Here is a 14,796-nt window from a genome sequence, read left to right as displayed (position 1 = left end):
TGGATACGTGCGACTTTTTGATCACTTTTTATTCTAATATTTGTAGGGCAAAGTGACCAAAAAACAGAAACTCTGGTAAAGTTTTTTAAGTTTTTTTTTTACGCTGTTCACCGCCTGCAATAAATATAATATTTTGATACCTCCGGTCGTTACGGTCGTGGCGATACCAAATACATATGGTTTATTATTATTTTTCAAGGACTTGATAAGAGTAAAAGGGGGATTGTGTTTTATTTGATTACTTGAAACTTTTACTGTACTCTACTTTATTTTTTTCACTTTTTTTTACACTTTTTTATACTTTTTTTACACTTTTTCTCAAGTCCCACTAGGGGACTTGAAGGTCCAACGGTCAGATTTTTTTTTTTCTAATACATTGCACTACCTATGTAGTGCAATGTATTCGATCTGTCAGTCATTCACTGACAGCAAGCCGATTAGGCTTCGCCTCCCGGCGGGGCCTAAATCGGCTTCCATAATGGCAGAGCAGGAGACCATTGTGTCTCCTGTTGCCATAACAGCAGTCGCCAGTCCTGATTGCCTGTCAGGGCTGGCGATCTGCTAGTAACCGCTACGATGCAGCAATCGCTTTCGATTGCTGCATCGAAGGGGTTAATGGCAGGGATCGGAGCTTGCTCCGGTTCCTGCCGTTACAGGTGGATGTCAGCTGTACAGTACAGCTGACTTCCACCGCTGATTACACCGGATCAGTTCCTGACCCGGCGCCATCTTGCCGGCAGCTACGGGCGGATCTTGACCGGCTTCGGTGCTAGGCAGACCGGGAGGCCAGTATTAGGCCTCCGGTTGCCATTGCAGCCACCGGAACCCCGGCAATTTCATTACTGGGGTTCCGATGAGCTGCAAACACCTTAAGTGCAGCGATCGCGTTTGAGCGCTGCACTTAAGGGGTTAATGGCGGGGATCGAAGCTAATTTCGGTCCCCGCCGTTACAGCCGGATGTCAGCTGTAAGATACAGCTGAGATCCGGTGATCATGGCACCGGCTCAGCTTCTGAGCCGGTCCCAAACATTCGGCGTACATGTACGGCAAGATGCGGGAAGTCAATGCTTTCCATGACGTACATGTACGGCAAATGTCGGGAAGGGGTTAAGAACCACTCCAGCATTTTTTTGTTTTGCACAGATCATGTTAATTCACCAGCAATATTCCAGCAGTGTCACTTGTTTCTTCCCAGCTCAGTTGCATCTATATACTTTGAACCCTTTTATTTTGGGCAGCTATGTCATCTGATCTTAGTCTGACAACCAGAATAGACATGCTCTCATGTGTAGACAGGAGGTGTAGATAAGTTCCTGTGAACTACATGATTACATCATCACCTATCAAATCCCGCCTGGCAGCTCTCGGTTTCTCTGTATGTCCCCCATACATATAGTGCTGCTGAAGAGATCATTTCTGCCCCATCTAAGGAAGCAGGAGAGCAGTGATATAATAGGGGAGTCGTTACAATGATTAGCTTCAGGGTAATAAAACTCCCCTGACTCACATAACTGTTTATACTATCTGTGACTGCTGTGTGCAGAGAGTCCAGTGTATTTCTGAGATGCATCTCCACACTGCTCTCCCCTGACTCCTGCTTGTAAGGGCTGACATGGATAAATCTATTACAAGCAGGAGGCAGGAGAGACAGGCTGAAGCAGCATCACATAGGATACACTGAGACTTTGCAGTGTGGGGAGAGAAGTTCTGAGATGCTGATCTATCACTTGCTGCACTTAGATAGGGCTCAGTGCAGTGTGATGAGACTCTGCCATCTCTTCTTCTGCTAAGTCAGAGGTATGATGGGAATGTAGGCTGCATTAGGGGAGCCATAACAGAGGGGAAGAAGGAAGCAAGATTGCAGACAACCCATAAATGGCCCATTAACTAAAACAGCTATACACAAAACAAAAATAAGCCTTTTTTTGCCTATTCACATCAATGGGTTGTCTGTGTAACACAGGACACATCCTTCAGAGCGAGAAGCACTCTCTGTAACTGTTCTCCACTCTGGCCAAGAGATGAGGATCCTGAACAGGGGACCCCCTCTTTTAACTCAGAATTCCTTAATAGGGTTTACGAAACTGGGTTTCCTAAACTCTTTAAAGAGGGGTTAGACAGCTCATGTTCAGATACCCTGTTATGGTCTACTTGGATGTTCTAGATTTCATTTATGATATGATTGGCTTTTGTATGTTTAATAAACATGGATATCAAAATCACAAATGAGCAGAAATGAGTATAGTTAAAGTTGTAGAGAATAGGGGTACCTAAACAATTTAATGCGCCATCAATCTGTGATGTGTTTATTAATGATGGTTATGACTAAACTTAGAAACAGTATATGAAATGAGAATAAATACTTAGGTTGTATTTTCTTTTTCAACTCAAAATGTAATATTCTGTTTAATATATTATTTACAGGTGGTGTCTCTAACACTAAACCTCGAAGATGGACAAATGTACTGGCTTATTAAGAATGGGTTGCATATCAATATGTACCATGCATATATACGCAAAGAGGGGTAAGGGAGTCCTTGCAATTATCACAATTATACCCTATCAATACTTGTTTAAAGCTCAGTTAACTGTGGATGCAACAGGGTTGTAGGAGAGCTGGCTATGGCACCCAGCCCGGACAGCCTGTCTCACTATGTTGGGACCAATGTTTTCAACTGTATGGATCAGAGCAACACCTTTCAATCTCAGAATCAGGGGATCCTCTGCGGATATAGATTTGTGTGAGCAGTTTAGAAGGTCCAATCTTTAACCAAAAATTTCAAAACATTTAATCTTTTGCTATGAATTACACTTTGAAGGGGGTAGCCCGGATTACAAAAACATGGCTGAATTCTTCCAAAAATAGCGCCACACCTGTCCACAGGTTGTGTGTGATATAGAAAAGGTTTGTAACTACCCTCTCAATTAGAAAATCGAATATGGATAGGATGAACCACACAAGGTGTACACCACCAAAATATATATACAATAAGTAATACTAGGAAGGGGAAAGGAAGACTAGTTTGTTGTTATATTAACAAAAAATATGAAAATAATAAACTTCATTGAATTGTCTCATTACATAAACAAAATATGATTAAAATGTCTGATATCAGTATGAATATAGCAAGTGTAGTGAACCCCCAATTCTGCACTATAATGGGACAAAAATAAGCCTTTATAAACAATTTGTGCCTAACTGTACTGCATCATGATAAATGTAATGTTTTACGATATTTTGCATAATTGTTGCAGGTATTTTTAAGATTTATCACTTGTATCAATAATAACACCTAGAATTTGTTCTAGGTGTATAATTCATAGTAAAGATAGGTTTGGGAAATAACTATATGATTAGAGTGAATATAGAGTTATATGGGACGTAATTGTCGCCCCTATGCGGTGGCCTTAGTATATATAGACATAGAAGCTTGATACCATTAGCTCCAAATAATATTTCCTGTATCCTATAAAATAGGCATCACTGTATGATGACTCAGTGATATGAGGACTATGCCTGCATCGTAAGCTGTCTTGGCTATACTAAAGGAGCCAAACAATATATAAAGTATAGTTCCAGCACCTTTAGCTATTGTTCTAGATTTTGGAATGCGCCCTCCATATAAGCAAATGAAGTGACTGGATGTTCAGTGCTGGCCGCAGAGCTGCTCTGATGTGTGGGTCGCTCCCGCTCTGAACTGTGTGATAGCGCGGAGAGCACTGCTGAAACTTAATAGCTGAAACTTCCCACCATCCACCTAGGCCAGTTTCACATGGCAGTATTTTGGTCCGTATTTGGTCAGTATTTTTTGCATCAGTGTTTGGGAGCCAAAACCAGGAGTGGGTCCTAAACACAGAAGAGGTACAAATCTTTCCATTATACTTTCATGTGTAGGTTTGTCTCCTGGTTTTGGCTTACAAATACTGAAGCTAAATACTGACTAAAATACTGGCGTGTAAGGGTATGTCGTGGAAATCAATGGCTCAAAATATATTAGACTGAAATTTAGACAAGTCCAAACAGACTCTCAAGGCCAGACTCCATTAGTCAGTATCCTAATTAGGATATTTCACCGATATATATCGAGAGAGGAGAAGAAAACACACAGACGCTGCTGATATGCTCAAAAATACTCCTCTGAAGGATTTATTACCAGACTCAAACTGTTAAACTGAAATTCAGAAGGGGTGTAGGCTTGAGATTAACCAATCAGAGACAATGTGACAATATTTGTTATTCAGTAAAAAGCATACAATAAAATACATCCCAGATACATCATTATAATTCTTCACACATTAGGTGGCCTTATCTCTTTTGGACAGAATGTTCCCGTGGAGATGGGGGGAGACCTTCCTTCACGCATACTTGCCATCCTCCCATCTCACTCCCTACAAGGTCAAAGATAAAACATATGAAATCAACATTACTTGTATTAAAGGAACAATGACTTTTCTATTCACTACAATAAAACCAAGATGGGAACTCCAGACAAGATGGCTGCTGCACGAAACTAAATTATTTAAACATTATCATCACTTTCACATATTACATATCTTAGTAATTCGGCATCCTGCTTGATAATTCACAATGTAATTTCATACAGAGAATATAAGCAAATAAACCATCCTTCACAGGTATGTTCACACTGAGTTTTTTTGCAGGCAGAAAATTCTGCCTCAAAATTCAGTTTGGAATTTTGAGGCAGATTTTGATCTGCCTTCACGCTGTTTGCCGTGTTTTACGCAGCAAAATATACGCTTTCTCTGCCTCCCATTGATGTCAATGGGAGGTCAGAGACGTAAACGCCCGAAGATAAGGCATGTCGCTTCTTTTTCCCGCGAGATGGTTTTTACGCTCTTGGGGAAAAAACGCCTCCGCCTCCCATTGAAATCAATGGGAGGCATTTTTGGCAAATTTTTGGTGCGTTTTCCGACGCGGTTTCCGCATCAAAAAACGTGACAAAAAACTCTGTGTGAATTGACCCTAAAGTGGCCTTACAGAGAAGAGAAACATTGCTGAGCACATAATATCTTTTTAGGGCTCATGCCCACTTTAGTTATTTTCTTGAGGTGATATCCGTTTTTTTAACTGATAGCACCCAGACACATTAATCTCAATGGGGCCATGCACACTTCCGTTGTTTTAACGGTCCTACTCCTGTCTGTTTTTGATGGAACAGTCTCGGCCTTTTCATTCATTTGGTCAGTGAAACAACGGACTGCACACGTTAGCGATCCATGTGCGGTCCGTGTTTCACGGATCCTTCATTAGCGGCTGTACGATGGCCGACGGAAGTGTGCATGAGGCCTTAGGTGGAGGAGATCTTTAAGGCCATGTTGACATATAGTGGAAAATTTCCACTGTGGGAATGGTCTGAGATCTGCAGCAAAATTGTATGTGGGGATTTCACCCTTTACTTTGCAAAGTGTGGACGAACTCTGCAACAGATTGAGAATGCTAAAGATTAAAAAAAATCCACAACATGCCGTCAAATGTGCGCAGGTTCCCCCCCCCCCCCATTCATATGCATTGTACAGTACTCTGTTGCAGATTTTCAGAAACGGCATGGTGAATGTGGCCCAAGTATTCCCTATAGACCAGGATATGTGTTACTTTTTTACTTTGGCTATTATTTTTTCTTTTTATAGAACTTTTGATGTGAAAGTCACAGAATTTGCATCATGGGGTTATTCAGAAATTTCCCAGCATGCTTTAATTTTCCATTGCTATCGGCTCTTTTGGATCAATGAGCAGAAATATATTACTGTGCAAGAGGTCAACCAAACTTCTTATACTACTATATCCCAACCTGCAGAGTTCACAAGCTTTATACTGGGACTAAATGCTCTTAAACCATTGCCAGGTAAGTGGAAACAATGAGAGGTAGATTTTTTTCCTAATTATTAATTAATAGTATTATATAATAGTACATAAAATGACATAAATAAATAAGCTGTCCATTGCTGAATGGGAGGGGGCTCTCATTCACCATATCTGCACGCCTCAATAGCATTTTAAGCAATGTGAATCTTCATTACTATCGTAAAAACTATCATTATTCGACCGCCAAAAGTTATTATCCATAGTTTTAAGTGCAGCGTGGAGTAATCCCAGTGCGACATAGTAGGTTTTTACAATCGCTGGTCCTTAGAGAGTAACATATATCATACATACACTTAGTAAAAGTAACATACATACAAGAGTAACATAAGGGTAAGAGCAGCATACATATATGGTTAATGATGTTTAATCACCAAATTTCTGATTTACAGGCAATTTCTCGTATGCCCCTAAAGTGATACCTGACATTATTTTAGGCTCCTCCTTTGAAATCAGAGGAAATTATTCTGATTTTATTATCCTATGGACGGAGACATCAAATACAGAATATGGAACATTATTCTATTGTGTGGCGTCTGCAGTGCTACAGGAGCTGGTATACATTGCTAACATCACCGTTTTATACTTACAAAATTATAATATTGAAGGGGGTTCCCATTTTAGACACTTATAGCATATCCATATGATTTGTAATAAATAGGTCTAATAGGTATTAGTCCTCTTACCCCCATTCCGAGATGAGAAAACGACTTGAAGTTGTTATAGTATTATTATAACAAAATGCTACAACTCTTATACAGCTGCCTTAAAGGCTATAGAGATCTTAGCATCATTTTTTATTACATCTATTGTGTGATAAAATAAAAAGATTTCTGTAGTTGGTTTAAATTAATAATTCCAATACACTACAAGCTGCTGGATACCGTTCACTATCAATTCTGTCAGACAAGCTCCCTATCGGCTCAGTCTTCATCCCCTCCTGTCTTATCCTGATAGCTCATCTAAGCTAAATCATCATCGATACAAACAAAATCAACTTTAATTTGATCAGAATTCCGCTTAGATGAACTTTTAGGAGATGACTGAAGAGGCTGGATACTGAGCCAATAGGGAGATCTGTCTGATGGAATAAATAGCCAAAGGCATCCAGCAGCTTATAATGCATTGGAATACATGGAAACTGCCAAAGCAAAACTGCACATTTTTAAATTAATACCAGTGACAGAAATGTTCAGTGAATTGAAATATTCTAGTTTGGCTATATTCCCGTATTCAGTCATTCATGTCCCTGATTTTAGGGTAAGAACTTTGATACAGTTTACCCAGATCCAAACAGATAAGTAAATTTTACCGCTCAGACAGTCATTTAGAAAGGCAGTCCAGCCATCCAACAGTATTTTTGGAGGGGACCCTCTGAAAATACTGTTGGACTGCCCTTCTAAATGACTGTCTGAGCGGTAAAATTTACATATCTGTTTGTATCTACTTTGGGGTGTTAAGGATTTCACCTAACATATAATTTTTACCTGCTTTGGTTAAACATAATTTATATTGAGTTAAGAGCCGGGGATTACTATACATACCTTTTTGCTTCAGTGTACCGTGATCATCATGTGTGTGAGTATGGGACGATGAGGAGGGATTTACGGCATCTGAATGTAAACAATAAATGTTTCCATTCACTGACAAGAAGCAGACATAATTAAAATGGTGAAGAAATTGAACAAAATATACTAGAAAAGTTGTACAATACAGTAAATAGGCTTTAGGCCAGTTTCACACGAGCGTCATTCAGGCGCATTTCTGTGGTCATATTATGCTCCTGAAAATCCCAACTCGTAGCATTATAAGCTCATAGTTCATGTAGCGTCCACGTCTGCGGACCGTTGGGATTACTCACCCCCCAACAGCTACAGCCATGGATCTGTGCTTCCACTCAATTCTGCTGTGTCCCGTAGGGTGCGCGCGTATGCTCGTGGCTGGCCTTAAAGGGCCAGCGCGCGCACAGGAAAATAATCATTAATTAGCCCATGAACGCCCTGCCCCTTTACTCCTTGCCTGAGCATTGTTGTGTTTACCCATGTTAGTCTTAGCAAATGGTCCCTTAGTGTTATCCTGTTCCCGTTGTTCCCGTGCCCTGCTACCTGTATCCTGTGTCCCATGCTATATTTGTTCTTGTGCCTTAAACTCTTGGAGTCGTGTTGTGCCACTTGTCACGCTTGCTGATATACACCACGTCTGGTGTCTGCAAGTTCATCTGTACCGAGCCTCCATTACTGTCTGGACTATTAAAGGTACTCTTGTACTCGGACTGTTGTTTGAACAGCTGCTACTCCTCTACGGCAGTGCAGCCTAGTGGGTGCACATACCCACGGATTGTGACAGTTCAGCACATCAGACCCACTATTGCACCTTGATTTGCGGCACTAAAATGGCCCGAAATGCGCCCATATGACGCTCGTGTGAAATTGGCATTATTTACGTAAGACTACAGAAACGACTTCAAGGCTGGCATTTAAAAAAAAGTAAGTACATTACAAAGCTAGAGCGGAGTAGACCTTAGGTTAATTGGCAATATAAAAATGTATCTTGGAAAACCCATTTATCATCAAATTAAGAAAGTACTACCGTTCCACAACCTAAATTTTCCCCACACATTGATGTATCACAATAGTGCCATGTAGTAATTCCACTCAGTAGAATACCATCATACTGTCATGATCATACAATGCTGGTAGTTATATCCCTGTCTATGGAGCTGAACAACGTAGTACATAATCTCATTGAATAATTCTGTCCATATAAGCAGTTTTGTCATTACAATGAATCTATGACTGACCATGCAAATAATCCATGCATTATCCATATCTTTATTTTTTATAAGCTCGGATCAAAATATGACAACTGTCTTACACCTGAAACATTTACTGAAGCATTCTATACTGTGAAAGGACTGGAACCATATACAGAATTTGATTTTGCTGTGACTCCCTTCACATATTGGGCAAGGGGACCTACAACCTTACTAACTCTTCGTGCACCACAAGGAGGTATTACATTAACCTTTTAATATTAATTCATAGGGTTAACACTTATCTTCTATCATATTCCTAAATTATATTGAATTGAAGACTGCTGGCTCACATTTGTAGAATATATTTTTGGCTCATACCCATTCATATTAATTGGCTTTGTTCCACATTAAATGTGGGTGATCGAATGCCATTGATTTGCCTTTTACTTCGAGCAGAAGGCATTCCCATTATGAACATACAAAATTTCCTGTCATTTCTGAAATGCATTGTTTTTATATTTTATCTTTTTCCATAACTGACACAAATTGTTGTGTTAGGGTCATTGATACATTGGATGCATTGTTGCAGAGGTTTAGGCTTGTAATAGTCTCTCATGTCTTCCATACTTGCTGACTTGTTTGTGAGCAAAATCATTTCATATTACCTTGATATGTTGCCAAAGTGCCCATAGATACGGAGACACAGAACCAAAAAGTTAACTTGTGTTAATAACTAAATGCTGTCATTGATCTAGTCAAACAATAGATCTTTTATAGTTATAACCTGACAAATTCTCTGCCGGTGTCGCTTTAAGTGCCCTTAACCTTAGGAGTAAATCAAGCAGGGATACTTGTTAAAACAATTCAGTAAAAGGTGATAGAGGGTACAGTTTTGCGCAGGTGAGAGAAAATGAGACAAATGTAACAGAATAAAAGTATTGTAATTATATATTTTATTCTTTTAAAAGCCATTTATCCTTATATGGAATGTGTTTCAAAAAATCTGAGAATAATAAAATATTGTCCTACCTGTTATTACAGTAGCAGAATACTATCAAATGTGCTCCATTTATAGGCTATTCTATGGCAAGATTTGTAGCAGTAACATAAATTTAGGGTACGTTTCCTTCTACAGGCTTTAATCTTAGCCCCCCATATCACCAACTAAACCCTTGGCTGATGAAGCATAGGGGCAGGTTTATCAGAGTGACAAACTGGTGCAAGAGAGAATGAAAATTATAGCAGATTGCATGTGCCATGTTTATTAATCACCATTAAAGAGACTCTGTCACCACATTATAAGTGCCCTATCTCCTACATAAGGAGATCGGCGCTGTAATGTAGGTGACAGCAGTGCTTTTTATTTAAAAAAACGATCTATTTTCACAACGTTAGGAGCGATTTTGGTTTATGATAATGAGTTGCTTAATGCCCAAGTGGGCGTATTTTTACTTTCGACCAAGTGGGCGTTGTACAGAGGAGTGTATGACGCTGACCAATGGGCATCATGCACTCCTCTCCATTCATTTAGACAGCAGAATCTCGTTCTTACTACACGATCTGCAGCCACATACACAGCGATTCTGCTTGATTAACGTTAATACAGTGTCCTGATAATGAATACACATGACCATCCAGCCTGGACGTCATGTGTATTCAGAATCCTGACACTTCTGAATCTTTTCCGTGAGATTCCAGCACGGGAAACGTAATCTCGCGAGATTACGGAGGTAAACGAGATTTAGTTTCCCTTGCTGTAAATCTCACAGAAAAGAGTCAGAAGTGTCAGGATTCTGAATACACATGACGTCCAGGCTGGATGATCATGTGTATTCATTATCAGGACACTGGATTAACGTTAATCAAGCAGAATCGCTGTGTATGTGGCTGCAGATCATGTTCTAGTAAGAACGCGATTCTGCTGTCTAAATGAATGGAGAGGAGTGCATGATGCCGATTGGTCAGCGTCATACACTCCTCTGTACAACGCCCACTTGGTCGAAAGTAAAAATACGCCCACTTGGGCATTAAGCAACTCATTAGCATAAACCAAAATCGCTCCTAACGTTGTGAAAATAGATCGTTTTTTTAAATAAAAAGCATTACTGTCACCTACATTATAGCGCCCATCTCCTTATGTAGGAGATAGGGCACTTATAATGTGGTGACAGAGCCTCTTTAAGTACCATTGTTTGAGAAAAGACACTTTGGAATTTCGTATTTTAAAATGGTTGATGTGTGGGTTTAGCATAGGCATGGCTTCATAATCGCACCTGTGTGACAGAATTTTTTCTTACAAAAGTAGAGTTAATGAACGTCAAGTCAAATGTGGCATAGAATTTGTGGCAGTTTCGGAACAGCCGTTAGTACTAGAGACATTTACTATGAGGCGAGAGACAATTTATACAGTGTCAAAAACTGTCCCTATGGAAATATTAATAAATTCATTTTATTGCACTTCCAGCAAACCTACAGTGTATATGATTTCAGATATGGAAATGCTGCAAGACCCACTACCAGATGTTTTTAAAAGTGTGACCAAGGATATGCACAGGATATGCCATAAATGTCCGATAGATGCAGGTCCCACATCTGGGACCCTCACATATCTCTAGAATGGGTCCCCCTAAACCCCATTCTAGCTTACTCGACTCTGCTGTCTCCCGGCCACTTCCTGGTTAGGTGGTCGGGAGTTGTGGACCAGTCGAGAGCTCACTGAGCTACGCTGTTTCTCTAACTCCCATAGAAGTGAATATAAAACTGAATTTACTGAAATTGCAGAAACAGTGTAGCACAGCGAGCTATGCTGTTTCTGGAACTCTGTAGCTACAGAAACAGCCTAGCTCGCTTTGCTATGCTGTTTCCATAACTCCCATAGAAGTGAATATAAAACGGAATTTACTGAAATTGCAGAAACAGTGTAGCACGGCGAGCTATGCTGTTTCCGGAACTCTGTAGCTACAGAAACAGCCTAGCTCGCTTTGCTATGCTGTTTCCGTAACTCCCATTCACTTCTATGGAAGAATGGAGTTTAGGGGGCCCCGTTCTAGAGATAGCTGTGGGTCTCAGACAGTAGCGTAGCTATAGGGGTCACAGCGGTCGCAATTGCGACCGGGCCCTGAAGCCTGGGGTGTCTGCGGCCTCCCGCACCACATCAATAAAAAGTTACTATAGTAACTGGGGCCACGGGCCCCTGTTACTATAGTAACTGACAGTACTTAACCGCCTGGTTCTGGAGCGCATCGGAGGACCTGACGTCACAGCGCTGTGCGCCGCGCACAACATCCCGACCCTGGATAGAGTCAGTACCTCCGCTGCGGCTGAAGAGGAGGGTAAGATTAATATCCCTGTCTGCTGAAGCTGATAGGTCGGGGTCCGACTCCCGGGACCCCACCAATCAACTGTTTTGAAGGGGCCGCAGCGCTGGTGCGAGAGCTGCTTCTCCTTCGTTCCGGTCATTTGCTCACACTGTGAATCCGTGTCGGCGATTCACAGTGTGAGCAAGTAAGGGAAATTAAGGGGAAGCAGCTCTCATACGAGCGTTGGGGCCCCTTCAAAACAGTTGATTGGCGGGGACCCGGTCGGACCGACGACCCATCAGCTATTGATGGCCTATCCTCAGGATAGGCCATCAATGTGTAGGGACTGGACAACCACTTAAAGCAGGCTTAGAGGGCCCAAGAGACAGGATCACAGATTGTGTGATGCTGTCTGCTGGGCCCTGTATCTAAGCCAATCACGTGGTAGGCTTATATACAGGGCCCATGTGTGATCCTGCCTGATGGGCCCTGTATATAAGCAGGGCCCACACGGTAGGCTTATATACAGGGCCCCAGCAGACAGTAATCTTATACTGTATAAGATTACTGTCTGCTGGGGCCCTGTATCTAAGCATCTTATGTAACCACATGGTAGGCTTAGATACAAGGCTCCAGCAGACAGTAATCTTATACTGTATAAGATTACTGTCTGCTGGACCCTGTATCTAAGCCTACCTTGAGGTACAGTGTCCAACAGACAGTATCATACATGGGCACTGTATCTAAGCCTACCACATGTGTTACTAATAGTTTTTTTTTGTGGTTGTGTTTTTTTACAGGTTCGGATGTTGGACTACGTTGGATTCGAGGACTACTTCGAGGATGGCTTTTTTTTATTATCAGTAACATGGTTAATGAGGATTGTGCCCAACACAACCCTCATTATTTCAATAAAATATTTTCCTATGTCTTTGTGTTTTTTTTAAACTTTATTACTACCGTCTTAGTAATGGCCGCTGGCTGATTGACAGCGTCCATTACTAAGGCGGAGCTTAGTGTTAGCCGGTGCAGATTACCCCCATGATTACCCTGGTACCCACAGCCACCAGGGGTGCCGGGAAGAGCCGGATACAATCCAGTACTTGACCATCTGTAGTGATGGTCGGATACTGGGGCAGCCGCGGGCTGATATCAGGCTGGGAAAGGCTAGAAACAGCGCCCCCCCCTGTAATGCTAGCCTGCTGCTGCTTTATTGTATCTGACTGGTTATGAAAAACCCACATCATTTAAAAAAAACAAAACAACATAATAATTGGAAAGAACGATGTGCATTCCCCCCCAATTTTCATAACTGGCCAGATACAACACAGCAGCAGCCTAGCATTACCAGGGTGGAAAGGGCCACTGTTTTGGGCCATCCCCAGCCTAATACTAACAGCCTGAGGCCGCCCCAGTGCCCGAACATCGCTACAGATGTTCGGGTACTGGTTTGTACCCGGCTCTTCACAGTACCCCTGGTGGCGGTGGGTACCGGGGTAATAATGGGGTTTAGTGTTAGCTGTCAATCAGCCAGCAGCTATTACTAAGGCGGTAATAATACAGTTTAAAAAAATACAAGCGCATAGAAAAAATATTTTATTAAAATAAAAAATAAAACAAACCTCTCATTAACCATTTATTGAGAATAAAAAAACGCTGTCATTGAAGTAGTCCTCGAATTCAACGTAGTCCAACGACCGTAAAATAACACAAACACACAAAAATAATTACTAACACATACAGAAGCAAAATAATAATTATTTTTACCTTTCCTGGGTCCAGCGCTGGAGCCGCAATGTCAGTGAGCTGAGACCTATATCTAATCCTATCATGTGTGATACTGTCTGCTGAGCCACTGTATCTAATCCTATCCATAGTTTATAGGGTCGTAGTGCTATAGATATGCTGTCTCCTATGCACACATATACACACGCAGAATCCTAAGTCATATCGCTCATGTATTCTTCCCTAGAAGCAATACTTAAAGGTGAATATCTCCATAAAATGGTGTCTAATGTAACATGGGCCAATTTTTTTCTGCCTGATTGATCTTGAATCCAACAGAAAACTCCCTCTGGATATTTCCGTATGAAATTGGAGACATATAGAGGTCTAGGATTTCCCAATAGATGTCTATGGGTGCCTTATTATGGCTAAGTACAACTCGGAGGTTGTACAGAGTCGTAGCACAGTCATGTACATGAGGTCTAAGGGCAATGTATGCACTATATCATGGTCATTATCCATATGGTATATGGCTTTCAGGATATCTGTCAGAGTTGCCAACCTCCTTTTTATTTTTCTGGACAACTTAAAGTCTATGTACACCTTTAAAAACTATTTTTTCTATTTTTTTTAAATAAAGCAGTGTATCAGTGTGATTGGTGCAACTTTATAATTTGGACCACCTCAGGCACCGGGGGCTTATCACATTTATAATTGAGAAAATAGATGTATTGTTGTTATTACCTTTATTATGTAGTGAGAAAATATTCCACTTTGCTCTCATGAAAAATATCCATATGTGTGCCATATAAAGTAAAAGGCATTCTCGGGTTTAAGAAAAATTTAATATTAGATGGTTTTATGTTAACTCGTTCACTAAGAGTTTTCCTTAAGAAAATAGGGACAGGTGGAGGAGAGAATATCTGCCAACTAACTGGAAAACAATACCCTTTTTGTACTTTATTAAAATAAATTCATGCCAGGTGAAACTTTCAACTGTAAATCCATCAGTATTCTGTAGAATAATAACCACAAGTAGCCACTAGATGGCAGCATGTGCTAATGGGTTACACCTAGTATAACCACATAATGGATGAATATTACATAGTTACATAGTTACATAGTTACATAGTTAG

At 40.8% G+C, this 14,796-nt stretch overlaps 1 protein-coding gene across 1 annotated transcript in view; it reads left to right on the top strand.

Moving 5' to 3' along the window:
- The window catches only part of ROS1 (ROS proto-oncogene 1, receptor tyrosine kinase), a 223,311-nt gene that overhangs the window by 72,373 nt on the left and 136,142 nt on the right, over positions 1–14,796 (top strand). Inside the window, exons 15-18 of the mRNA XM_075863703.1 lie at positions 2,425–2,525; positions 5,650–5,864; positions 6,274–6,437; positions 8,727–8,892. Of these exons, the coding sequence (XP_075719818.1) occupies positions 2,425–2,525; positions 5,650–5,864; positions 6,274–6,437; positions 8,727–8,892 (646 nt within the window). The remainder of the gene's footprint in view (positions 1–2,424; positions 2,526–5,649; positions 5,865–6,273; positions 6,438–8,726; positions 8,893–14,796) is intronic.

This window comes from Rhinoderma darwinii, chromosome 4 (assembly GCF_050947455.1).
Source record: "Rhinoderma darwinii isolate aRhiDar2 chromosome 4, aRhiDar2.hap1, whole genome shotgun sequence".
NCBI classification, from domain to species: Eukaryota; Metazoa; Chordata; class Amphibia; order Anura; family Rhinodermatidae; genus Rhinoderma; species Rhinoderma darwinii.
The sequence above is the reverse complement of the archived record's forward strand: the minus strand, read 5'-3'. Positions and strand labels throughout refer to the sequence as shown.